Source organism: Pleurodeles waltl, chromosome 1_1, assembly GCF_031143425.1.
Source record: "Pleurodeles waltl isolate 20211129_DDA chromosome 1_1, aPleWal1.hap1.20221129, whole genome shotgun sequence".
NCBI lineage: Eukaryota > Metazoa > Chordata > Amphibia > Caudata > Salamandridae > Pleurodeles > Pleurodeles waltl.
This window is the reverse complement of record NC_090436.1, coordinates 799,072,526-799,099,906: the sequence shown is the minus strand read 5'-3', so window position 1 is coordinate 799,099,906 and position 27,381 is coordinate 799,072,526. Positions and strand designations below refer to the sequence as shown.

General features: G+C 44.2%; 1 protein-coding gene across 2 annotated transcripts in view; it reads right to left on the bottom strand.

Annotated features, from left to right (window-relative positions):
* Window positions 1–27,381, bottom strand: part of TUT7 (terminal uridylyl transferase 7) — a 1,097,449-nt gene that overhangs the window by 864,370 nt on the left and 205,698 nt on the right. For both annotated transcript variants that reach the window (XM_069228237.1, XM_069228248.1), the window contains exon 7: window positions 23,266–23,335. In XM_069228237.1, the coding sequence (XP_069084338.1) occupies window positions 23,266–23,335 (70 nt within the window). The remainder of the gene's footprint in view (window positions 1–23,265; window positions 23,336–27,381) is intronic.

Sequence of the window (27,381 nt, the reverse complement as noted above, 5' to 3'; positions counted from 1 at the left end):
AGTATGCACCTATTTAAGGTTGAGATGATACATATATAAATAATTGAAGGTAACTTCCAAACTGCTACAGGCTCCCGGGGAGGCGGGTGGGCACATGCGAATCTACTGCGACTGATGCCACGAACAGATGTACACTGGGTAAGTGACATTTTCAGTTCGATGGCATCTGTCGCTGTAGATACGCATGTTCTGCATAGACTAGTAAGCAGTTATTTCCCCAAAAGCGGTGGATCAGCCTGTAGGAGTGGAAGTAGTCTGAAATAATGTTCTTAATACGGCTTGACCTACTGTGGCTTGTTGTGCGGATAACACGTCTACACAGTAGTGCTTGGTGAATGTGTGAGGCGTAGACCATGTGGCTGCCTTACATATTTCTTGCATTGGGATGTTTCCTAGAAAGGCCATGGTAGCACCTTTCTTTCTGGTTGAGTGTGCCCTTGGTGTAATGGGCAGCTGTCGTTTAGCTTTAAGGTAGCAGATTTGGATGCATTTAACTATCCATCTGGCTATACCTTGTTTTGATATTGGGTTTCCTGCATGAGGTTTTTGAAATGCAATAAATAGTTGTTTAGTCTTTCTGATGTTTTTTGTTCTGTCAATGTAATACATCAATGCTCTTTTGACATCTAATGTATGTAGTGCCCTTTCAGCTACGGTATCTGGCTGTGGAAAAAACACTGGAAGTTCCACTGTTTGATTTAGATGGAACGGTGAAATAACCTTTGGGAAAAATTTAGGATTGGTCCTTAGGACGACTTTATTTTTGTGTAGTTGTATAAAAGGTTCCTGTATTGTAAACGCCTGAATCTCGCTTACTCTTCTTAGGGAAGTAATGGCGATGAGAAATGCCACCTTCCAGGTTAGGAACTGTATGTCGCAGGAGTGCATGGGTTCAAAAGGTGGACCCATAAGTCTAGTTAGGACAACATTTAGGTTCCATGAAGGAACAGGTGGTGTTCTTGGTGGTATAATTCTCCTAAGGCCCTCCATGAATGCTTTAATGACTGGTATCTTATATAGGGAAGTTGAATAGGTAGTCTGCAGGTATGCAGATATTGCTGCAAGGTGTATTTTAATGGAAGAGAAAGCCAGGTTAGATTTTTGTAAGTGAAGCAAGTAACCCACTACATGTTCTGGAGTTGTGTGTAATGGTTGTATTTGATTAATATGGCAGTAGCAAACAAACCTCTTCCATTTACTTGCATAGCAGTGCCTGGTGGATGGCCTTCTGGCTTGTTTTATGACTTCCATACATTCTTGGGTAAGTTGTAAGTGCCCGAATTCTAGGATTTCAGGAGCCAGATTGCTAGATTCAGCGATGCTGGATCTGGGTGTCTGATCTTTTGGTTGTGCTGTGTCAACAGATCTGGCCTGTTGGGCAATTTGATGCAGGGTACCACTGATAGGTCTAGCAGCGTTGTGTACCAGGGTTGCCTTGCCCAAGTTGGTGCTATCAATATGAGTTTGAGTTTGCTTTGACTGAGTTTGTTTACCAGGTAAGGAAGGAGAGGGAGAGGAGGAAAAGCGTAAGCAAATATCCCTGACCAGTTCATCCATAGGGCATTGCCTTGGGATTGTTCGTGTGGGTATCTGGATGCGAAGTTTTGGCATTTTGCGTTCTCCCTTGTCGCAAACAAGTCTATCTGAGGTGTTCCCCAGAGTTTGAAATAAGTGTTCAGAATTTGGGGGTGAATTTCCCATTCGTGGACCTGTTGGTGATCTCGAGAGAGATTGTCTGCGAGTTGATTTTGGATCCCTGGTATAAATTGTGCTATTAGGCGAATTTGGTTGTGAATTGCCCAACGCCAAATCTTTTGTGCTAGCAGGCTTAACTGCGTGGAGTGCGTCCCCCCCTGCTTGTTTAGATAATACATTGTTGTCATGTTGTCTGTTTTGACGAGAATGTATTTGTGAACTATTATTGGTTGGAAAGCTTTTAGTGCTTGAAAAACTGCTAGAAGTTCTAGGTGATTGATATGCAGTTTTGTTTGATGTACGTTCCATTGTCCTTGTATGCTGTGTTGATCGAGGTGTGCTCCCCACCCTGTCATGGAAGCATCTGTTGTTATTACGTATTGTGGCACTGGGTCTTGGAAAGGCCGCCCCTTGTTTAAATTTATGTTGTTCCACCACAGAAGCGAGAGGTAAGTTTGGCGGTCTATTAACACCAGATCTAGAAGGTGACCCTGTGCTTGAGACCACTGTGATGCTAGGCATTGTTGTAAGGGCCTCATGTGCAGTCTTGCGTTTGGGACAATGGCTATGCATGAAGACATCATGCCTAGGAGTTGTAATACCATCTTTGCTTGTATCTTTTGTGTTGGATACATGCGTTGTATGATGGTGTTGAAATTTAGAATTCTTTGTGGACTTGGAGTGGCTACTCCCTTTGATGTGTCTATTATGGCTCCTAGGTATTGTTGTACCTTGCGCGGCAGAATGTTGGATTTTGTAAAGTTGACGGTGAACCCGAGTTTGAAGAGGGTTTGTATGATCTGATTTGTGTGATTTGAGCACTCTATGAACGAATGGGCCTTGATTAGCCAGTCGTCCAAATATGGGAACACATGTATTTGCTGCCTTCTTATGTGTGCAGCGACTACAGCTAGACATTTGGTAAAGACTCTTGGTGCGGTTGTTAATCCGAAAGGCAGTACCTTGAATTGGTAATGTATTCCTTTGAATACAAACCTTAGGTATTTCCTGTGCGATGGGTGTATTGGTATATGGAAATAAGCATCCTTGAGGTCTAAAGTTGCCATGTAGTCGTGTAGTTTTAGCAATGGCAATACTTCTTGTAGTGTGACCATGTGGAAGTGGTCTGATTTGATGAAAGTGTTCACTACTCTGAGGTCTAGGATTGGTCTCAGCGTTTTGTCCTTCTTTGGTATCAGAAAGTACAGTGAGTAAACTCCTGTGTTTATTTGTGTGTTTGGCACTAATTCGATTGCATTCTTTTGCAATAGTGCCTGCACTTCTATCTCCAGGAGATTGGAATGGTGTGTTGTTAAATTTTGTGCTTTTGGTGGTATGTTTGGAGGGAATTGTAGAAATTATATGCAATAACCATGTTGGATAATTGCTAGAACCCAAGTGTCTGTAGTGATTTCCTCCCATGCTTTGTAATAATGACCTATTCTTCCCCCCACTGGTGTTGTGTGGAGGGGGTGAGTGACATGTGAGTCACTGTTTAGTAGTAGGGGTTTTGGGGCTCTGAAATCTTCCTCTATTTCTAGGGAATTGCCCTCCTCTATATTGTCCCCGAAAACCTCCTCTATACTGTCCCTGGTAACTGGACGGTGTTGCTTGTGAGGTGCTGGCTTGTGTGCTCTGACCCCGAAACCCCCCTCGAAAGGGCGTTTTACGGAATGTGCTGTAATTCCCTCTGCTCTGCGGGGAGTAGAGTGCGCCCATGGCTTTGGCAGTGTCCGTATCTTTTTTGAGTTTCTCAATCGCTGTGTCCACTTCTGGACCGAACAGTTCTTTTTCATTAAAAGGCATATTGAGAACTGCTTGTTGAATCTCTGGTTTAAATCCAGACGTTCGGAGCCATGCATGCCTTCTGATAGTTACAGATGTATTAATTGTCCGTGCAGCTGTATCTGCAGCGTCCATGGAGGAGCGGATCTGGTTGTTGGAAATGGTCTGTCCCTCCTCAACCACTTGTTTTGCCCTATTTTGTAAGTCCTTGGGCAGATGTTCAATGAGATGTTGCATCTCGTCCCAGTGGGCTCTGTCATAGCGCGCAAGTAGTGCCTGGGAGTTCGCGATGCGCCACTGGTTTGCAGCTTGTGCTGCGACTCTTTTACCAGCTGCATCGAACTTGCGGCTTTCTTTATCTGGGGGTGGTGCATCTCCAGATGTGTGAGAGTTGGCCCTTTTCCTAGCTGCTCCTACAACGACAGAGTCTGGTGGCAGCTGTGTAGTGATGAAAACCGGGTCTGTAGGAGGCGCCTTATACTTTTTTTCCACCCTTGGTGTGATTGCCCTACTTTTGACCGGCTCCTTAAAGATGTCTTTTGCGTGCCGGAGCATACCAGGGAGCATAGGCAGGCTTTGGTATGAGCTGTGGGTGGAGGAGAGTGTGTTGAATAAAAAATCATCCTCGACCTGTTCTGAGTGGAGGCTTACGTTGTGAAATTGTGCTGCTCTAGCCACCACTTGAGAATACGCGGTGCTGTCTTCTGGTGGAGATGGCTTCGTAGGGTATGCCTCCGGACTGTTATCTGACACTGGGGCGTCGTATAGGTCCCATGCGTCCTGATCTTGGTCACCCTGGCTCATGGTGGTGTGAGCTGGGGAGTGTGATGGAGTTTGTGCTGGTGAGACGTTAATCACGGGCGGAGGAGAGGGTGGTGGGGTAACTCTTTTCACCACTTTTGGTTGTGGTGTCTGTTCAGTCTGGAACTCCAACCTTCTCTTTCTCCTAATGGGGGGAAGGGTGCTTATTTTTCCTGTCCCCTGCTGTATGAAGATACGCTTTTGCGTATGGTCCACATCAGTTGCTTGTAGCTCTTCCTCAAACCTATGCTTTTGCATTTGGGAGGTTAGCGAGTGCTCTTCTGTATAAGAGCCTGAAGCTGGGTCGCTTACAGTTTGTTTCGGCATCGAAACCCTGTCTGCGTGTTTTTTCGGCTCCGAGGTGACTTTTTTCTTTTTCGGGGCCGAAACCTCTCGGCGTCGATCTGCTTCGGTGCCGCTGTCTCGGCGTCGAGCCGTGTCCACACCGGCATCTCGGTGTCGAGGCTTGTCTCCAGCACTTTCTCGGTCCCGAGAAGGCTGCGTGCCGGTGTCTCGACCGGAGTCTGACGACCTCGGCACTGTTTGGGCCTTTTTCGGTGCCGACGGTCGGTCACCGAATTTATGGGTGGAGCCATGGCCGGATGGCAGTGGCGTCCCCTGGGCCTTGTAAATGTTTCTCTGTGTGGTTTTCGACGTCTTACTCACGGTTTGTGTATCGTCGAATCCTTCGGAGTCTGAGTCTTGGATCGAGAAGGTACCTTCTTGTTCCTCGAACTCCCGTTGGGCTGTCGGTGCGGACGCCATCTGAAGTCTTCTGGCTCGACGGTCTCGGAGTGTTTTTCGGGACCGGAACGCACGACAGGCCTCGCAGGTGTCTTCGCTGTGCTCAGGTGACAGGCACAGGTTGCAGACCAAGTGTTGGTCTGTGTAGGGGTATTTATTGTGGCATTTGGGGCAGAAACGGAACGGGGTCCGTTCCATCGGCGTTCTTCAGCACGCGGTCGGGCCGACCAGGCCCCGACGGGGGATCGAAAAACTACCCCGAAGGGCACCGGAGCTCTTCGATCTTCGATGCGGTGTGGAATCTAAGTACGCCGATCCCGAACGCAACAATACCGATGAAAATCTTCCGAAATTAGCTAATTTTCCGTTCCGAAACTCGGAGCGACAGGAACACGTCCGAACCCGATGGCGGAAAAAAAACAATCGAAGATGGAGTCGACGCCCATGCGCAATGGAGACAAAAGGAGGAGTCACTCGGTCCCGTGACTCGAAAGACTTCTTCGAAGAAAAACAACTTGTAACACTCCGGCCCAACACCAGATGGCGAGCTATTGCAGAACATGCGTATCTACAGTGACAGATGCCATCGAACCTGTCATTTTGTTAGGACTGTTCTGAATAGTATGATTTCGACTAGTGGTGGACCATTTTCTGGAGTAGGAAGATGGTGCCCTGTGCTCTGGTATGACTTCTGTGAACCCTATAACAGAGACACACATGATGGACAATAATCTGCTCTCATGCAGAAAATGTAAAAGAGATATTGGCAGTCTTTCTTGGTGCACTGCAACATTTGTAGTAATGCACAATTACATTATCTCGAGACACTCCTTTAATGACACCTACTAGCCTTAAAAAGAAAGACAATTATTCAAATATTTGGGTTGCTACCATGTAGCTATGTTCTCAAACAAATGTTTGTAAAACGCTAATTAATAGTGCGAGGTTGATGTGCACAATCATTTAATTAGTAAAAGTAAGCTTAGCAAAAAAAAAAAGAAAACAATAATTTCCAATGCAATAGGTCTTGTATTTGTGAGAGTTAAAGCTATTGGCGTTGTAAATGTCAATGTCTTTTACCTGTGTGTTTTGGTTTGGAGTGTAGTGGATAGCTAGATGCTATCAAGCTTGAGGCCGTGAAGTGCTTGGGTCTGGAGTCACAACTCCTTTTTACACCATTTTGGAGACAACACCTTTTGCCATCTTGTTGATGGCTGTCTAGGAAACAATTATTCAGATGCATCTGCAAATCAGAGATTTCCACCTCAAACATAGCATTGTACTGCCTTGGAAGCCAAGCAAAGGGCCGAAGGATTATTAATTCCCTATGGTTCCAGGAACTCACTTTCTTGATCCAAAACTTCAAAACATATTTTCTTCCCTCTGGAACTGCTGGACCTATGCCGAAATCAAGAGACTGAGTCACAAATTTGGTGAGGCTGGGTGTTGTACAGGAAACCATCATATTTGCTGCTAGTATATGTACTGTGTTAGTCAAAATGAGCAGACTTGATCTTATTTGAATAAAACTGTAATTTCATCTCTGAGGCTTCTTTGAAACAGAACCAAATTTAGGTGGCTAATATTCAGCCTCCTTCCAATCCTTCTACACGTTCCTTTGTGCAGTTATCAAAAATGGAACACTGGGTTTCATCAAATTTATTTTAAAAAGGTTACATAAATATACTGCTTTGTCTTAGACAAAGCAAAATTTAGGAAGGATTAAAGAAGAACAGCACATTAACTGAAAAGTACGTTCTGGTTGTATTCTGCTTTTTTAAATCTTAGCATAAAAGTGGTATGTTTTACTGAAAAACAGCATTTTTTTTCTTCTCTTTTAATTTCAAATTGGGCAACAGAGTTACAGATAGTATGAAATATTTTGGGTAGAATGCCTAAAATGTGGACCGTGTTTCATGACTAGCCTTTCAATACAACAAAGATGGGCAAGCCTTCCTTGGACACATATGTGGGTAGCTTGTTCTGGGTTAATCTTATCTTATGGGCTGCCACCATCAGCGAAGTGCCAAATGCCTGATCAACAGGATCCAGTTATGGTTGCTGTAGTTTTACACCCACAATCATCTTCATCAAAGACAACCTAAACCTTGTTACATAGGTGGAAACTTGGGGGGGTGGGGGGGGCAGGTTTGTCAGAAGGTGCAGCATCCCTGACAGGCTAGCTATGCCTTGCCTCCAAAGAAGTAACTTCTAAGACAATGCCCTGCTCAGTATTTGGCTTATACATGTATACAGGAGAGAAGATGTCTTAGAAACCAGGAGTAGACCCACTGCAGAAGCTGCCACTCTCCCTTTGGAATAGGCTTTAGTCTTGTGTGTGGGAATGCTTTACTGTTGGAACAGTTGAGTGAAGGAAGCACTACTTGCTCGCATGAGAAGCTAAAATACACATGTTATGAAGCAGTGACGTGACCCACCAATGACCAGCAACCTAGGTAGGGACACTAGATCATTCCAGATTGATGCTCTAAAGAAGCAATGTAACATACAGCTATACGTGGGTCATGTACTTGTTATGTCACCGTTAAAGTTAGGGTCAAGAAGGGTTATACTTCTTTATTTAGTACCCTTTTCGTGCTCTCAGTGGTGCTTGTCACGTCATCTGAAAGGAAGTTGCTGGATTCACCTCTAGCCCGGACATCCATTTAATCAACTGAAAGTCATCTCAATGAGAAATCTTGACCAGGACAGGCAGTACCTTTGATACAGGCCACCACACCCACTGGCCATCTAAAAGATCTACTGTATGTTGTAAAAAACAGATAACCAGAGTCCTCACCTTGGGATCCAGTTAGACATCTGGTCTCTGGACTCCAGTATCTGGTTTGTTCTGAACTGGAACACTGGGCAATCTACCTGGAAACCACATTCAACTGGAAACTACCATCAAGTGCTCTGAGAGTATCAACCAACTTGTTGAAGGAAGGGTGCTGTATTGGAAGGCTAGGTCTGGGTTCTTCAGACAATTCACATTTGGGACTGTTTACTTTTCATAGTATGCTATTTGTTGCTGATATCAACACAACTGACTCAAATTAAACAGCCACATCGTCATTCATCACAGTACACCTCTTTGGCTTTTGAGAACCTTTCACAGATGTTTTCTATGAACCACATCTATGTGTTCGGTGACCTTAATGTTGTACAGATGGCTTAGTCAAACACTGTCCCCAATCTGGAGCTCCATAGGGTACTGATCTCTGAATGTCAATGCCAAACTGTGTGTCTGGAATGGGGCACTGGTGATGCATGTGGTCCCGTCGCCAGCAACTGAAGATTCCAGCTCCGCACCAAGGCTCACTAATGTAGCCTTCTGTGCCTTGCAGCAAATTTCCAAAATAATCACCGGTTCTGACCTGTTGGACTGTACTTACCTTTTTGGTAACATCTTATTTATGTCTGCCTCTAGACATTTTCTTAATATCATATTGAACCAAAAAAATACCATGATAGGAATATGATATGTTGATCTATTCATCTGTAACACTTGAAAAGCATTGGGCCTTTAAATTCTCTTTGAAAAGTACTGTGCTGTTGAACAGGAAGCAGTTTTAGTCAGTATGCAGTAGTTTTTTTGTAATGTACAACATACAATTGTATTTACCTATGCTCAGTAACATCATTATAGTGAGTAAGTGCAGTAGATTTTTTTTTAGACTGACTAATGGGACATAATACAATCTGGCCTCGACATGAGCCCAACCCATGCTTTCGTATCAGGGCATGGTGTCTTGATGATTCACACATGTTTTCCAGAGTGATTCTATAAGGAACAGTCTACTGCAGTACGGATAGGCCTTCTATGCTGAGAATATTTTGGAAGGTCTTTATCTTACCACTGTTAACCTTGAAACTAAGCTCCATACCATAGTAATGAAACACTGTATCCCAGCAACCGGTGGTTACAGCTTAAAAAAAGCTAGAGGGAACAAAGGATATCCCTGCTTTGTGCCCCATCCCACACGAGAGAGACTTGGAAAAGCTACATTAACAGCTATTATGGCAGACTGTGTAGCTGCAGTTTATTACATTGGTAAGAAAGGTGCCCCCATGGTTGACCTTAGACAGTGTAAAGCTAAGGAAAATCCACCCCACCAGTATGACTTCTCTGCATCTAATGAAATAAGGACTGCCTTCTCCCTTTCATGACCTTCTAGACAAGACTGCACAACCTTCTTACATTATCAAAGGAGTGTCTCCCTTCAACATCACCAGCTTAGTAAGAAAGGATCAGGACTGGCAAAATTTGCCAAGCCTGTTAAATCAAAATACTCAGAGACCGTAATATCCATGATCAACTAAGAGATAGGGATATAAGACACATCCCTACCCTGATATACCATCAGAACATTGTCTACTTACACTGTGAGTGTTACTGAAGTAAATTAATTGAACAAGTCGATAAACACAAGTGTCAAAACAGACTCAAATGACTTCAACTCTCCGAAAAATCCATCAGTGCCTCAGGCATTGTTCACTTTCAATCAATTAATTGCTTTTCAGACAATATCCTGAATTACAAAGTTTCATAGTGCAGTCCTTTGCTCTGCAGATATTGCCAGGATATCAACAGTCTGTAAAAAGTCCTTGCAATAAGAGTTTTATCATCAACAATGTGTGGAGACTAACAATAAGACCTCAAAATCCTCCATTACCTTTGTTGCTTCTAATGTCATCAGGGCCCATCATAATCTCAAACCTATAAACCTACAGGTTTGATGATGACTCTCCTGGCTGCATTTGATGTTACATCTCTGTACACCAATTTACCACATGAGGATGGTCTCATGGAAGTATTTAGTGCTCATAGTGAAAAAAAACAACTAAACTTTTATCAGCTAAAGTGCTTACCAATACTTATCCTTAAAGCAACAACTGTAGTTTCAATCGTAAATGCTATCTGCAGATCTCGGATGAACAAGTTACTTACCTGTGGTAACTCCTTACCAGGTAGAGACATATTCTAGTTGCAGATTCCTTACCTTAGAATTTTCCCAGGCGTCAGTCTGGAGATTTTTATTGAGCAGTATCCCTGCACGCCATCAGGTGGTGTCGGTCGGCTCCACGTCCATCGTCGGCATCGGGTACGCCGGATATGACATTGCAGGACCTAAATAAGCGCCACCCTGGCGCACTGACATCAGTTTCTTTTCACGATTTTCCACGCCAGAAGCGCGGAGCCAGGAAGAACACTGACCACTGATGTGTCAAAACTAGGACCCTGAAAGGGAAGCCCCTGTTCCTAGAAATCAGTTCGCAGAGTATGGGTCGGTAAGGAATCAGCAACTAGAATATGTCTCTACCAGATAAGGCGTTACCGAAACTAAGTAACTTGTTCATCTGATAGAGACTTCTAGGTACAGATTCCTTACCTTAGAATAGATATCCAAGCAATACCATAACCAGAGAGTCTGCAAACCAAGATCATACTAGGAAGTCCTGCAGGACCAAATAGGCAAAGTACCCATCCCTTCGGACCTGACTGTGAAAGCAGTAGTGTTTGGTGAACGTGTGCAAGGATGCTCACGTTGCTGTCTGACAGATGGCCAGGACTGGAACTCCATGTGCTAACGCAGTGGTTGGAGCTGTCGCTCTGGTAGAGTGAGCGCACAAACCCTCCAGTGGCTGTCTTTTCAGCCAATGCGAAGCACATCTTAATGCAGAGAATGACCCATCTAGAGATGGTTCTCTTCTGTACTGCCTGACCTTTCTTCGTACCCAGATACCCAACAAAGTTTTGATTATCCAGCCGCAACTCTTTGGTACCATCAAGGTAGAACGCCAAAGCTCTTTTTGGGTCCAAACGTGAAGTCTCTCCTCTTCCTTAGAAGGATGTGGGGGGGGGGGGTGTAAAAAGTAGGTAAGGTGATGGATTGGCCTAGATGAAAGGGCATGACTACTTTTGGCAAAAAGGAAGCCCTTGTGGAAAGCACCACTTTGTCAGGATAGATGGAAAGGTAGGGTGGCTTAGATGACAACGCCTGCAGCTCACTCACCCGGCGGGCAGATGTAATAGCTGCAAGGAAGGCTGTTTTTAATGCTAGGAAGTCTGAGAAAACAATTGTGGAGAGGCTCAAAAGAAGCACACATGAGAATGTCAGAACCAAATTCAAATCCCATTGGAGCATGTTAAATGATGGAGGGAACATGTGGGTAAGTCACTTTATGAACCTAATGACAATAGAAGACTTGAACAAAGAGGGTTGGTCAGGTAATCTCAGAAATGCAGAGATAGCAGACAAATAACCTTTGACAGTGCCCAAAGCATAGCCCTGCTGGGTCCAAGAAAGAATAAACAAGAGGACCTCGGAAAGAGCTTCAGAGAGGGGATCAACAAACTTGTCTGTACACCATGACACAAATGTATGCCAACGACAGGCGCATACCATTTTGGTGGAGGGACGCCTGGCTGTCAAGATAAAATTACATACTTCAGGCGGAAGGTCATAAGCTGTGAACTGCCGCTGCTCAATCTCCACGCAAGAAGACTGGACAAGTACATGTGGAGAACCCCCACCGCTGCTGATACAGAAGATCCTTCCAAAGAGGCAGTCTGATCGGAGTATCGATGGCCATGCTCAACAGCTCGGGATACCAGACTCTTCATGCCCAGTCTGGAGTAGCAAGGATTACTTGGGCCCAGTCCTTCTTGAGAACTCTGGGCAGAAGTGGTATGGGCAGAATGGTGTAAAGGAGGTCTGAGTTCCACTCAAGATGAAAAGCGTTGCTGAGCTAGTGCTGCCTTGGATACTCCAAAAGACAAAACAGCTGACATTGTGCATTCTCTGCAGAGGCAAACAGATATAACTAAGGCTCTACCCACTGCTGATTAAGACCTTGTGCCAACTTCGAATGGAGATGCCGTCGTGATCTACCAGGCAGTGTTGGCCGAGTTTTTCCACTCTGGCGTTGAGAGCCCCCCAGGTGTTGAAACACCAGGGAAATTCCCTCATGTTCCAGCCAGGTCCAGAGCCTCCTGACAAAGGTTCCACAAGCCCACTCCACCCTGCTTGCTGCAGTACCACATGGCAGTGGTGCTCTTCACTAACACCAGCACTACTTTCCCCTTGAGAGTTGGAAGGAATGCTTTCAATGCCAGTCTGGTCACCCTGAACCCCAAAACATTGATGTGGAGCATGGACTCTGCCAGAGACCAGACACATCTGATCTCTGCCTCTCAAATGTGGCTGCCCCATCCCAGGAGTGAAGCATCTGTCGGATCTGGTTGGGGAAGGGAAAGGGGATCTGCCTCTGACCCAATCGTGGTTCAAGAGCCACCACTGCAGATCTTGCGCAGTTCCCTCCGCGATCTGGAATGTCAGAGAGATTTCCCTGATGCTGCACCCACTGTAACTTCAAGTCCTACTGCAGAGCCCGTATAAGCCATCTGGCATGAGTCACCAGCAGGATGCAGGAGGCCAAAAGACCCATCAGCCTCAGAGTCATTCACCCCGGAATCCAGTATAAAGGCTGAAATATTGGTGTCATAGCCTGAATATCCTGGACTAGCCGATCGGGAGGATAAGCCGGAAACTGCACTGTGTCCAGAACAGCTCCGATGAAAGGGAGCCTCTGAAAGGGAGTCAGGTGTGACTTTGGCACGTTTATAGTGAACCCTAGTGAATGCAGGAGGTCCACTCTAGTCAGGAGATGGGGGACAATAACCACCTTCGACAGCCAGTAGTCCAGGTAGGGAAAGATTGAAACCCCTGACCTAGGCAGATGAGCTGCGACCATCACCTTGGTGAATACCCGAGGGGCGCTGGTAAGGCGAAAGGGGAGCACGATAAACTGAGAATGTTTGTGGCCTACTGTGAACTGCAAGTGACATCTGTGGGTAGGCAGGACAGGAATATGGAAATAGGCATCCTGCAAGTCCAATGCTACCATCCAGTCTCCTTGGTCCAGTGCAGATAAACCCTTAGCCAGAGTGAGCATTTTGAACTTCTCCTTCCTGAGGAAGAGATTGAGGGACTGAAGGTCTAGGATAGGGCGGAGGCCCTTGTCCTTTTTGGGCACCAGAAAGGTAGCAGGAATAACACCCACAACCTACTTCTGGCACAGGTACCCTCTCTACGGCTCCCTTGGCCAAGAGAGCTGTAAACTCCTCGTGGAGAAGTGCCAGGCGATCCTCCATCATCTAATTACAGCATGGTGGCATGGATAGAGGAGTAGACTTGAAGGGGAGAGAGTAGCCCCTTTGGACTATTTGCAAAACTAACCTGTCTGATGTGATGGCCTGCCAGCAGGGCAGGTGATGGCGAATCTTGCTTCGACTGGTCCATGGTGGGGAAGAGTCAGACTAGAAAGGTTTGGAGGCTGCTGCAGAGGGAGGGGCAGTGGGCTGGCCTGGCCAGAATGTTAGCTCCCAGATCCATGAGGATGATGGATCCCGGCCACACAGAGGCTGGGCAGCATTGGCAGCACAGTGGCTGGAGGGAGCAGATGTGGTTGGATGCCCCTTCTGTAGCCACAAAAGGGGCTGAAAGCAGGCTACTGAGGGAGTTGAGGGGCAGCCGATAGGCCCAAGAACCTGGCCATAGCTTGGGGCGCCTTAAAGCGACCGAGCACCAAGTCTGCTTTGTCTCCAAAGAGAAGAGTGCCATCAAAGGACATGTCCATAAGGGGGGATTGGACATCCCCTGAAAAGCCAGACGTCCTCAACCAGGTGTGATACCTAAAGGCCACTATTGATGCAACCGATCTCCCTAGTGAGTTGGTCGTATCCAACCCACATCGTATTGTGAACCTTGCTCTTTCTCTCCCATCAGCAACAGTTTGGAAGAGAATGGCCCAGACCTCCTCCAGGACATGTGGCAGCACTTGTGCAACGTGTCCCATAAAGTATGGGTGTAAGCCCCCAAAAGGCACGCGGTGCTCACGGACCGCAATGTCAGGCTGGAGGAACAAAATATCTTCTTCCCAAGCTGATCCAGCCTCTTGGACTCCCTATCCGGGAGTGCAGAAAGTAATGCACCTCGAGACATAGAGGCTTGGCTAACCAAGCTCTCAGGGATTGGGAGTTGCATCAGGAACACTTGGTCATTTGGCTTGGGTCTATGGTGGCGGGCGACTGCCCTGTTCACAAGAGCCCCTGTGCTGGGTTTGGACCAGGTCCCCAGCAGGACATCAGTGAGGGCTTCATTAACTAGCAAAAGGGGGTCAAAAGTGGAAGCCCCAGGCTGAAGCACCTGTCAGGAGGTTAGCCCTGACTGCCACTGAAGGCAGCTGAAGGCCCAGGACCTTGGCTGCTCTTTTCCCAACCACTGAGTAGGATGCTCCCTCCTCTGTAGCCAAGGGAAAGAAACATGCCAGTGTCAGGGGAAGTGTCCAGACCACTGGCCTCACCCAGGTCTATCTGCCATTCTATGAGATCTTCCAGAAGGTTTTCCAAAGGGTCCAGCGCCCCTTCCAATCCTCACCATACCCCAACCCAAGAGAATAAGGGTCAGAATCCGACCTAGGGAGCAAGGTCACTGTCGAAGTCGGAATAGCGCAACGTCAGTCCGGCTCCATGTCAGAGTCGGCAATGAGGATGGGCTCAATGCCAACCGGGGGCACGGGTGGCGTCGGGAGCAACAATGTTGGAACCATCCTTGGGGAAGGTTGAGGTGGTACGACTGACGCCGGTTCAGATCCAAGAACGGACCCATGGGTGCCCTTCGGAGTCAAGTCCGAAGTCGCCGGCGTGGAACCAGAGGGGGGCCCTGCCGGCCCCATGAGCCCAAAGGCCATCTGGAGGAGTCAGACTGCCCACATATGAGGTGCATGGCCTCATAAAGCTCACGGAGTTGGGCAGGGGTCACTTTGGCTCCCGTAAACTCACAGAGGAGCGGAGCAGACGCAGACTCAGACTCAGAGTATGGAAGCCTGAAACGACGATGCTTCTTTTCCATCATCTCAGCAGTCAACAGACTGGGTGAAGTCAAAGAACGCTTGTTGTTCTTTGACTTCTTTTTAGGTCTCGACTTACGCTACCGTCTCAAGGACTTGGAGTAGGACAATCAAGAATATGGACTCAGACTGTTCTCTGGACCAAGATTGGGACCAATGCGGAGCAGAGCGCCAGGCCACAGCGAGCTTTCTAGGAGTGCTCCCTCAAAGCTTTTGGATTCATGGCCAGGCACTCAGCACTACAAGTACACGAGGTGCAGATCTGTCACGGACCTCGTTCAATGACAGGATCCGGAGGGTTTCAACCCAGTCCTACTTGATGACATCTCAACACACCAGGAGTGCCAGCACTCAAAACATCCTAGACAACATGACAGAAAAAGACCAGTCAAAAGTGACTGAGGGGTAGCTCTTCTTTGGATCTGCGCTGGCTGGAGTGGAAAGAAACAAACAGACGTCAGCTCGCCGGGATGGTGCCTATATAGTTCCCGCAATGTAATTTGTGGCATGCAAGACGCCAACGACGGACACCTCCTGATGCCGTGCAGGTGGTACTGCCCGAGAAAAATCTCCAGATCCAGACTGACGCCTGGGGAAATTAAAAGGTAAGGATTCTGCAACTAGAAGTCTCTATCAGATACCTCCCTCCTAAAAGAACATCTTCATGATGAAATTATACTGTCTTAAGTTCTAGTTCAGGTGTCCAACCCCTTACAGGGCTACAATATACTGATGAACTATATCTAGCATTGGTGAAAATTTGAAGAAAAGAAAGCATATTCCCACTTCTATCAACAGCATCCATCCTCATATCAAATTCACCAGCTGCAATATTTAGCACAAATCTTATCTCCCTTTTCTGGATGTGCAACTCTGCTTCATCAGCATCAAATCAGTACAATAAGACAACAGATGCTCATCGATATGTAAACTTGACTGCATCATCCATGCCACAATAAACTCAGCATTATCTCCATAAGAATAAGACATCTGCAGCAATGAGGACACTTATAAAGAATGTCTTCAGAAGTTTGTTAGACTATGCCAAATATTTGGTTACCCGTTGCATATGTTATATCATCAAATCAGCAGATCTCTTCAGTTAAGTAGGCACTTACTTGAAGCATCAACAGAGATAACAAAGGAGACAGAATCCATTTTGTGGTAAACTACCATCCAATGCTCCTAACTACAAAACAATCATGCCAAAACATTTCCCATATTTTACACTTCAGAAATTATAACTTTATTTTCCAAAACCTCCCTCCAGGACTTACTGCATACCTCTCATTTATGAGCCTTTAAATACCTTTTCAAACCTCATTAGTTACTAGTTTTGTTACAGCAAGAACCCATGACATAAGATGACAATATACATGCTGATCAACGTGCATCACTCATGTGATCCACAGTCAACAAGTCAACAAAACTGTACAAATAATATGTAGGTCAATGAGCATTTAGCCAATGACTAACACTGGAACCAACTATTGTCAGTCTGTAAGATTAGTCCTGAAGAGTAGATCTTATATACATAACTACTGGACGTCAGAGAAAACATCTGGCTATACTATAAGAAATCACTGCATCCAGTTGGACTGGCCTTCAGTGGCAAAACCACTGTACATCTACACAGATTTTGGGACTGCACTAAGTCGAAATAGGAAATGGAATCTTGACTTATTATGCTTTTTGAAGAAACAATTACATATAGCTAGGTATTTACTGAGCTTGTACTCTGTGAGGAAGTCTGAAGCCAAAAAGCTGAAATGGAAACATACATTTTGGTACTTTGGCGAGTGCATCTGTTAGAGTAATTTCTCAAATACATATGTGTGCCATGACAGCGAAAATAAATATGGTTCAATAAAACGTTATTTAGAGCAAATTGTAATAATAAGCATGCATTCACACATTTTTTGCTACATAGCAGAGGTCAAAATATAGTGTATTATACCACAGTACAGAAAACACATTCTACTGCCTCATATATTGCATGGAACAATTATTTTACACAGGGAGCAATAGTCAAATATCTAAAGAGTGAATTTACCCTGTCGCACAAGTTTAACCTCTGCATCCTGGTTTTGCTTAAATACATTTGGTAAAACTACACATAAATAAATGTCATGACATAAGATATATATATACACACACATACACAAATGCACAAGATATGATCTGCGATTTATTACCACTGTTAAGGGAGGGGCGGTTGAGCATGACTCATTCAAGTCATACATTTGGAAAGTGTTACTTGCCCTGTAACTATCTGTTTGTACTGTGCAGAGCTGTTAGATGTTCATGTTCTACATACTCCTGACTTATAGTATTGGGCTCAGATGCTTGCAACCTGTTTTTCTTCTAAGATATCTGAGTTACAAGACCTGCTGTGACTCCACCTTCGGTCCACAATGCAAAAGCATATTTTTTCTACTTCAAAATGTTTTCCGCTTAGTGTGCGAGTAGTTTAAGCGGAGTATAGTGCTAAAGACCTTGTGTTTTGTGCATAGTAAATGCAATAAAAAAGACACAGAAACATCTATAATCATCGCAGGCTTCCGCAAAGGAGGGTGGGCATATGAGAATCTGGAGCACTACATGCTACAAATAGATGAATAAAGAGTAAGTAACATTTTCTGTTTGTAGCATGCATGGCTGTAGATACACATGCTCTGCGTAGGCTAAGACTATAAAGCAGTCCCTCTCCAAACTGGAGGCTAGACAGCAGATGATTCAGATGGCTGAAAAAGTGTTCTCAGGACAACTTGGCCAACTACAGGTTGTTGGCATGCTAAAAAGTCCACACAATAATGTATGGTTAAAATATGTGGCCCTGACCAAGTAGCATCCTTGCAGATATAGGTTGTAGGTATGTTAACTAAGAAATCTAAGATTGAGGCTTTTCTGAGTGTAAAGTGGGCTTTAGGGGGTAGAGGAGTGTCCATTTGGTTTGGCATAGCAAGTCTGAATGCACTTAACTTTGCATTGCACCTTGCAAAGCCAGCTTTTAAGGTGGCTTAGCCTCTGTGGAGTTTATCCAAGGCCATAAAAAGTTGAATAGACTTTCTAAAAGGCTTAGTTCTATCAATGTAATACATGACTGCTCTCTTAACATCCTGAATGTGAAAGGCTCTTCCACTACAGACACTGGTAGTGGGACGTTCAGTTTGGATCTAGTTCATATGACATTTAGAGACTAGTTTGAAGAAATATCCTATTTTGTGTACCTGGATGAATATTTCCTGTACTGCTGGAGCTCAGATCTCCCTAATGGATCTGAGGTACTACCCTCCATGAAGGCCCTAACGGCTGGAACCTTATAAAGAGATGAGTGATAACAGTTTTGAATGTACGTCACAACTGTGGTATGTGACTGCAAGAGTATACAAGGTCTGCCTTGTATAGGTGTAGAAGGTAAGAAACAATCTCCTGCACAGAATCCTTAAAGGGGTCTAACTGTTTGGTGATCCAGCAGTTCATGAATTTTTCCACTTAGACACATAACAAGCATGCGCACTGGGCTTTCATGCTTCAAGCTGGATAACCATGCATTCTCCTGGAAGACTGAAATAGCCGATCATTCACAGAGCATTACCCAGGGACAGTGGGTGGGGGTACTTGGAGGCACATTTTTGGCATTTTGTGTTTTTGGAGGTGGCAGGCAGGTTTATAATTTCAATCCTCCCACTACTGAAAGTAGTTATCAAGAATTGGTAGATAGAATTCCCACTTGTGAATCTGTTGGTGCATTCTGCATCGGGTGTGTAAAGTCGTTCTCCACTGCCAAAAGATGAATGTTGTTGCGGGTTGCCTAGTGCCAAATCTCCTGAGCTAGAGAAGACAGCTGCTCCTGTTTCTAGATGTAGAAAATGACTCATATTGTTAGTCCTTATTTGCGCTCTTTTTCCTGAACAAGTGGGAGGAATTTTTTCAGGGCTATTCGGATGGATAGGAAAGTCTAGGTAATTATCTGTGACCCTGGTGCTCAAAGTCCAGGTGCCTTGGACAGTCATCTTGCAGAGGTGAGCTCCCCACCCCACGCAAGACAAATTGGTGGTGATGTTTACCTGCAGAAAGTAAAGAAAGTGACCTAGAAAGGGCCATGCAGCAACAGGTTGCTACTGTTCCACCAAAGCAGAGAGTGATAAGCCCTAGTTCTTACCAACACTAGACCTTCTAAATGCCCTTCCAAAAGTGCCCAATGCCCTGAGAGCCAATCTTGAATCTGGCGCATGTGTAACTAGGTGTATGGTACATATGCTATGTATGAAGTCATCACCCCTTACATTTCCAACACAGTTTTGAAAGTAATGGGACAGTGTGTCTCAAAAAGAGGTAGCAACTGATAGAATGCCATCACCCTCTTGCTTTGCCTGTTATTGTGTTTAAAACTAAGCCAAAGAGGGGCTGGACTTGGTGCTGCTGAAGATGCTATTTTTTGCATTGATGGCAAAACCTAGAGTGTGAAGTAGCAACACTGGTATTTGAGTGTATGCAAGGCAATGAAGTTAATTGCTGCTCTTGATTAGCCAATCATCTAAGTATAGAAAGATCTGAATAGCATTTCTGCACAGGTATGCTGCTACTACAGATAGGCACTGGGCAAACACCCTTAAGGTTGTAATGACTCTGAAGGGTAACACCTTGAATTAGCGGCGGTGTCCACTTACATGAATCAAAGTTACTGTTAATAAGCTGGGTGGATCGGGTACGATTGTACATGTCCGTCAGAACCAGCACTGAGATGAAACCACCTTGGTGTAGCAGCAGGATAACGTCCTTTAAGCAGACCATGTGAACGTCCTGTTCGAAGGTTGCAGGAGTGAGGCATTCTTTTTTGGGGGATCAAAAGGTACACGGAGTAGACCCCCTGTTCCATGTTGGTGTACTGGTAGTGGTTTTATGACGATCTTTGCTCTGATTACTTGGACTCTTCCTCCAGAAGGTGAAGGTGGTCTGAACTCAGGAAGATGTGGTGGATTGGAAAGATGAGAGAATTTGTGTGGAATTCAAGGCAGTTTCACTGCAGCACAAAGAAAAGAACCCACTGGTCTGAGATGGGCGTGCCTCAATACCCCTTCCCAACAGGTGTGATGTAGTGTGGGGAAGGGATAAGAGTGTTTGCTTGTGGAGCCAACTCTGCCTTTCACATGTCCATTTCCCCTATATGTCCATCTTTGCTGTGGAGGTCTGAAAGGATTGTTGGTGCTGTTAGTATAGGAGTTTCTGGCCTGAAGCTACCAGTTTTCCCCCGTGCTAATCATCTGCCTATGAAAAGCAGATCTGGCACTGTAGGGCGTCATGAATTTCACAATATTGTTATCCTCCTTGATTTCTCCAAGAATCTTATTGACCTCTGAGATAAACAGATATTCTCCATCCCACTGTATGTTTAGGAGGTGTTGCTGCACCTGAAGCCCCAATCCAGGCATTGCTTTGGAAGAGGATGCTGATACTAACACTTCCTGCCATGTCGAGGGTGCATTTAACATATGCATTGCTGATAGTTTGCCCCTCAGCCACTAACATCTGTCCATGTTTACGATGGTCCTCTGGAGTGATTCACAAGTCTTCCACTTCCTCCCAGTTGTACTGGTCATACTTGGACAGTAGACACGCCAAGTTTGGAATGGACAATTGAATGGCTGCCCCAAGTGCTAATCCGCTTCTTAGTGCTGTCACTCTGCTTGGACTCCTTATCAGGCAGAGGAGCATTCCATAAAGCCTGCACAAAAGTACTTTTATGGGCTGTGTGAACACAGAGAGTCAAGGTTAATCTGTCCACGAATGTAAGCTGTATCGCAAGAGCAAGGGCCTTTACTGGCTCCTTAGAGATGTTGATACTGACCTAGCAATTCCTTTCAACATGGGAAGGTAATATATAGCAGGCTCTGTTTTGGAAAGGTCTCAACCAGGATGTCATCCTGCACTGTACGTACTCACTGGACAGCTGGCTCTATTATTATATGTAGTAGCATTATCGTAGGGGGACAGTCTGTCAGGAGAGACCGCGCGGCCAGGGTTATTGTACCACACAGTGCTCCCACAGATCATCTCCTTCCCAGGGCCTAAATGGCTCACCATAGGAATCCTGTGAGTACTAAGGGCAAACTAGCTATGAGTCAGTGTTTTGTGGGTCAGGTGGTGAGTATGGTGGTGGAGGAAGAGGTGTGGGTGGCAGTGGCGGGGATGATGTAGAGTTAGTAATCCCTTAACGTTTTGGGGCTTGGCAGTTGGAAAAGGTCAAGTCCTGGCTCCTCCTCAAAGGCTAGCATTTTTTCTGGTTCCAGATGAGTCCTGGAGCTGGAGGGCTAGCAAGATGTTTGCCTTAGTCTAGATGGATGAAGAATTTCTTGTGCTTTGCAAACAGGACCTCCGACAGCTTCACAAAGATGGACCCGTCTGGGTGTCTGACTTTGGCATCGAGTGGTACTTCCATGCTGGCTGCGGAGAAGCTTTCTGTGTCAATTTCGGTTTAAAGTGTGGCTTTTCAGAGCCTCGTGCCAAGGTGCTCTCAAAGCATGGCACAATTGGAGATCTTTGTACGGGGATTTACAGGCGACTCAGCCTCCTCAATGAAGGTTTCCCAGTCAGAGGAGCAGAACCCAATGGCTTCTGAAGTTTCGAGTTCGACTAAGGGGGTGGATGTCTGACTCTTGATGCAGGAGTCAACCTCTGTCAATAGATGTTTTGGGGCTCAAGACCAATGTTGAAGAGCCCTGGAGTCAACCTGGTCTCCAACCTCAAGGCCTCTGTGTGTTGGGCCACTGGCTGAAAGAAATCTACATCAGAGTCCTCAGAAAGGATGGCCTCTGGACTTTCTCCGGCTTCCTCTTACTTGGCAACTGGCATAACTTTGGCTCGGAAAAGAGTAGGCATCTCTGACAAACCCTGCCTTTGCATCCTGTGGTGAACCCACCTCCTTACCTTGGGGTTTCTTCCAGCAGAAAGTCAGACAGGCTTCGAAGGAAGTCTTGACACAGGTCAGTGGGTATTAAGTGTGACACCTACTGTGGAACTCTAGGGGTGTACATGTATCATACCCTTCCCTTAGGTATATTCTTCAAGATCCTTTGGTGAGGATTTGAGGCTAGTAAAGGATGTCAGCTTGAGGCTGTGGGGCATCGAGTTGTAACAGATGGTAATGGTCGGATCCGAAGTCCTGGCATCGCGGGTGGAGGCTTTCCTTGGTGCGGTAGCACTGTTTTTGCCACAATGTTTGAAGGATCGCTGGCACAGAGACGAAAGAACCAATGTATTAAAACATTGATCCCAGAGCAGCATTCACAAGCATCAAAGCCTGATGGCGGAAGAAAACAATCTGAGATGGGGCCAGTATGTTGGAGCATAGCGAACCAAGGGTTGAATCACAACAGTTCTTGTGCCTCAGACTTCTTTGATGAAAAATAGCTGACAAATGTCCAGGCCCAACACTTTTTCGCAAGAGTGTACAGAGCACACAGATGCTACAATTATATATATATATATATATATATATATATATATATATATATATATATATATATATAGACACACACACACACATCTATACCTATCTACACACACACACACATCTATATTTATATGCACACAGAGTTAAATTGTGTGTTGTATTTCTAAACTACAACCTAAGAATCCCTGAAATTCACCACTTTTGGAAGGCTAGACAAACCATAACATGCTACCCCATATACTGGGCACATAAGAACGAGCATGACTACAATTCAATTGAAGAGCTGGTGCCATGCTTTAACAAAAACCCACAGCTGAATGGAATTTTATGCGGGTCAACTTTGGAAGACATATATTTGAAAGAAAAAAACATTATGAATACGAGGGAAGTTTGACCTACGATATATGCACTTCGATTCAACCGAGGAATGTAAGATATTCTGATATCTGCTGCATTCAAAACGACAGAAGGTATGCTGCTTCAAAAGTGCAAAAACCGAGCTAGGGACATCATTTGAATTGATTAAATCCAAGTGATTTTTAATGGTTAAGTGATAAAATACTTCCAAATTAAAATCTAACAATGTATTACACAGCAAGCCCTTTTAAAGCGCCTTTTAGCTACTTGCTTTCCAATGTGCTTGTGAAGTGACTCATTCAATGAAACACCCACAGATGACATCAGCTGTGTTCTGCAGATTGCATGTTCGAATCCTGGCAATGCTGACTGAGCTTTCGAACTCTCGGCGGTCAGTAAATTGAAAGCCACACTTCGAAACTGCACGCGTGGTGTGAATCACTATATGAAACACATTATTAGGACATCATTCAACACAGTGAGTAAAAACAGACTGAGGAGCCTAATCAGACCTTTGTTTTTCTCTGCACACTACTACAGGCACCCGGGCATGGAAATCCGTGTCTATGTCAATAAAACATTCTGGAAAAAAGAAAGTGAAAAACAAGTATTAATATTACAATCAATCAACAGGTATGGAGAGTAATTTGCATAAAATGAATGAAACACAATTACAAGAGGTTAGCTACTGAAAAATCATTTCTGGAATATACATTATTTTTAGACAGTAACGTTTGTATGGGTTACTTTATGTTTCTAACTGAAGAATTACTATACTGATGAACTCTTTCAACATCTACAAGCACAGTATTGTCCTGAAAACCCTACAGTGCGCTCCTCCTCTGTCCCATAAGGCCAGTATGTCCCAATGTACTGCACTAATCAAAGAAATGGCACAGGTGAAGCACCCTTCTCTTCAGAATAACTCCCTCATTCAAATCCCGCCCCTTTACTAGTCGCAGAAGTCACACCGTCAAGCCAAAATGAAATCTACCGCGCTCATATGAACTCACAAACTAAGTGTAACTGTGTAAGTATTAAAAGTGCTTTAAAGTAGCCTTCAGGCAATATAACGCCATATAATGTACATAGGTACATTAGATAAAAATAATATTTCCTTAAACCTATTTCTGTTTCAGACGTAAATTTGCGAATGATTTCCAGGTAGCAGTGGTGAATTATACAGGTGTTGGGCTAATGAAGACATCGTACGGCACAGTTGCATCTCATTAAGAAGTAGATAAACATTAATGTAAAAAATCGTGGTTAAAAATGTAAAGATCCAAAATATATTAAAGGCTTTACTTTTGTGTTCAACACTATGAAACGGCAATAGAAAATACGTTGTTTCTTGTGACCTTCTGGAACCAGCTCATCTTCCCTTGCATAAAATATATTTTATTGCGAGACGATCTGGTATTAAACTCGGAGGTCAACGTGATAATGGCGGAAAATCTGAAATTTATTTTTATATAAGAAAAGATTATTGGCATCTTGAATTATACTTAGAAAAGAGGAATATAAGACAGGCCTTGGGCAATTTTAATATCAACCTATGAAACAGATTAGGACCAATTTCAAATTGGCTATGGCTATATTCCATACAAAGAAGCAGAGGGTGCAGACAGCCTTAAAAAGGCTCAACAGCAGCTTTCAAACAAACAGAGATTAATTATCCCTGCTGAAAATGTTTTTGCCACTCCTTCCAAATCCTGCTATATTTCATGGGGCAGCCTAAGGCCTCATCAATAAAGTTTCTCCATAAACTTACATTTTTTTTATTCCTCTCCACCACCCTTCAAGGGTAGAGGAGTGGCTGCCGCCCTGCAGTGTTGCGCAATATCGCATTGTGTCAAGTTTATGCCCACATGCAAGAGTGCCCTAGAACACACTAGACTATTGTTTTTCGGTCCAGTGCGCAAGGGCTCTGACCTGTAGTAAGCATTGTGGGCTTTTAACCACGCCCACCTCACACACATCACTTTCACTCGTTTGTGGGCTTGCTTTTCAAAAATCCTTTGTCATCATTGGTAAATGCTTTACGTTTGTCCCTCCTTGGGGAGGTTTTGTTACCACCTTACAGACTGCTCCTGCTACATGGATAATTGCACGATTTCCGATATGTTTGATTGCGAGCAAACTTCTTTTTCTTATTAAGTCTCTCCTTCATGCTCATGCCCATGGCAGCCATCGGCTCGCTTATGTCAAATGTTTAACTTTTAATTTTCAATTTAAGTGGCAAGAAAAATCCAGTTAGAGCTATTAGTGTTGTAAATTCCTAACTCGTTCATGTTGGTCTTCATAGACACAAGGCTGGTTTAGCGGGGTGCAGCATGGACCAACCTAGCACTGGGGATAAAGTGCTGAATAACTTCCCCAGAAGACCCGGTTGTGCTTCCCAAGGCTGTACAGAGCAAGGCATCAAGTGTCACCTCCGGAACGTCGGACAAAGAGGATATTTGGCAAGTTCAAAATCCAATTGTCTTGATAATGAATGCGAAAAACAAGGGCATGCTCAGCCCCATACGGCATAAATGTGTCTCGATATGAATGGATATCTCAGTTATTAGGCTTTATTTAACGTACGAGTAGACTGAAGGACTTGAAGGCAAGGATGTATGATTGTGATATCGCTGAAAGACTTTGCTGTGAATACACTTTTCTTACTTGTTAGAACACCCCAGTTATAGAAGGGAGACTAACAGTTTTGCTAAAGTGTAAAAACTAATCACTTTGCTCAAACTATATTGGAAAAGAGAACATATTATATTGTGCATTCTGCATTACGTTCCCTGGAGCCATTCAGCAACCAAATAACACAGGTTCTGATTATATGTAATTGTTTAAAATGATTCTGCCTTCCCAAAGAAACTATAATTATCTAAGAGCGTCTTAGTTCTTCTTTATTCCCCTTTGTGGTGTACTACAGTGGCTCCCGCTACGTCAGGGGACAGTATCCCGTCTACCTTTTTTTAACTTACCACTAAAGGAATTGTAAATATACAAACACACACGTACACACACGTACACACACAAGTTAAAAGAAACCTCACAAATTAACTCAGAAAACCACAGTTAAAAGTAATGTTAGAGGTACTAAAACAAAATATAACAATGATTGGCAAAACCAATTGGTCTGCCATTGTCTGACAGCCATTAAGCATTGTCAGAGCTACATTCGTTTGTGAATGTTTTTTTTAGGAATGGATCGATCACCAACACCACTTTTATTAATATTTATTTTCACTCTTCAAAGTGGCTTTATTTTGTGTTTCATAAACGTCAATAGTGAGGTGATATATGATGCCACCAGTGATGTCATCAATGATGGCAATTGTATATAAAGAAAAAGAGAAAACAAGGAAAAAAAAAATAAAAACATAGGTACAAAATACAAATTCAGTAGTTTGGGGTATTTTAACGTTAGCTCGACCATCATTCCAAAACCTAACTAGAACATCCCCTTAACCACTTTGTGTGTGTGTATGTACACACACACACTCACACAGACACACACACATACACTATATATAAACACATGCACATTTGTATCAATTAAGGAAAGGATCAGACCCTGTGCTGCTAGGTCTTTTCCACCCTATTGCTGAGCCCTTTTTTTGGGCTATTTGGGGTAGTTAATGCTTAGGTCACCATAACCTTTTGTTCACGTAAGCTATCCACACCAAATTTGTGTCCTTTTTTTCATCATACCGGGGATTCCCAAGGTATCCAGGGTTTGTGGATTCCCCTGGAGGGGACCAAGAAATTAGCCAAAATACAAATACATTTTTGTTTATTTGGGAAAAATGGGGAAAAAGCTGCTGCCGAACAAAGCATCTGTTTTTTCCCTGCAAGTAGAATCAAGAAAGGGTTGCACTGCTAAAATCACCATTTTCCTAGCTTTCAGGTACAGGCAGACTTAAATCAGAAAACCAAATTTCTCAACACAGTTCTGGCATTTTACTGGTAGATAGCCAATTTTTCCTATTTTGTGTGCTTTCAACCTCCGTCCAGTAAGTGGTAGAGATGGGTATGAAACCAATGGTGGATCCCGGAAGACTACACATTTCTGAAAAGTAGACAAGATTCTGAATTCAGCAAGGGGTAATTTGTGTAGATGATTCAAGAATTTCCCACAGAAAGTAACAGTTGAAATAAAACAACATTGTAATTGAGTTGGAAAAAAACACCATTTGTGTCTAGGTTTTTATCTGTAACTTCTTCTAAATATGGCAGAATTTGTAAAGTAATATACTGTTATGTCCGCTGGACCTTTTTGGATGAGGGGGTATATAGGGCTTACATAAATTTGGTAAAATAAAAAAGAATGAAAAATAAATATCAAGGAAACCTGTGTATTTCCAAAATGGACACAAGATATGGAGTTTAGAAGCAGTGGTTATTAGCACATCTTTGTGGGTACCCATACAAGAATGTGAATTAGAGGGCATTTCTCAAAAGGACTTCTTTATTACACACTGTCTTACATTTGAAAGGCGCACATTGGAAAGACAATTGGTAATAACACTTGTTCTATTATTCTGTGTTCCCTTAAGTCTCCTGATAAAAATGGTATCTCACTGTAGGTAGTCCTAGTGCCCTTGGCTGGAAACAGACCAAAACCAATG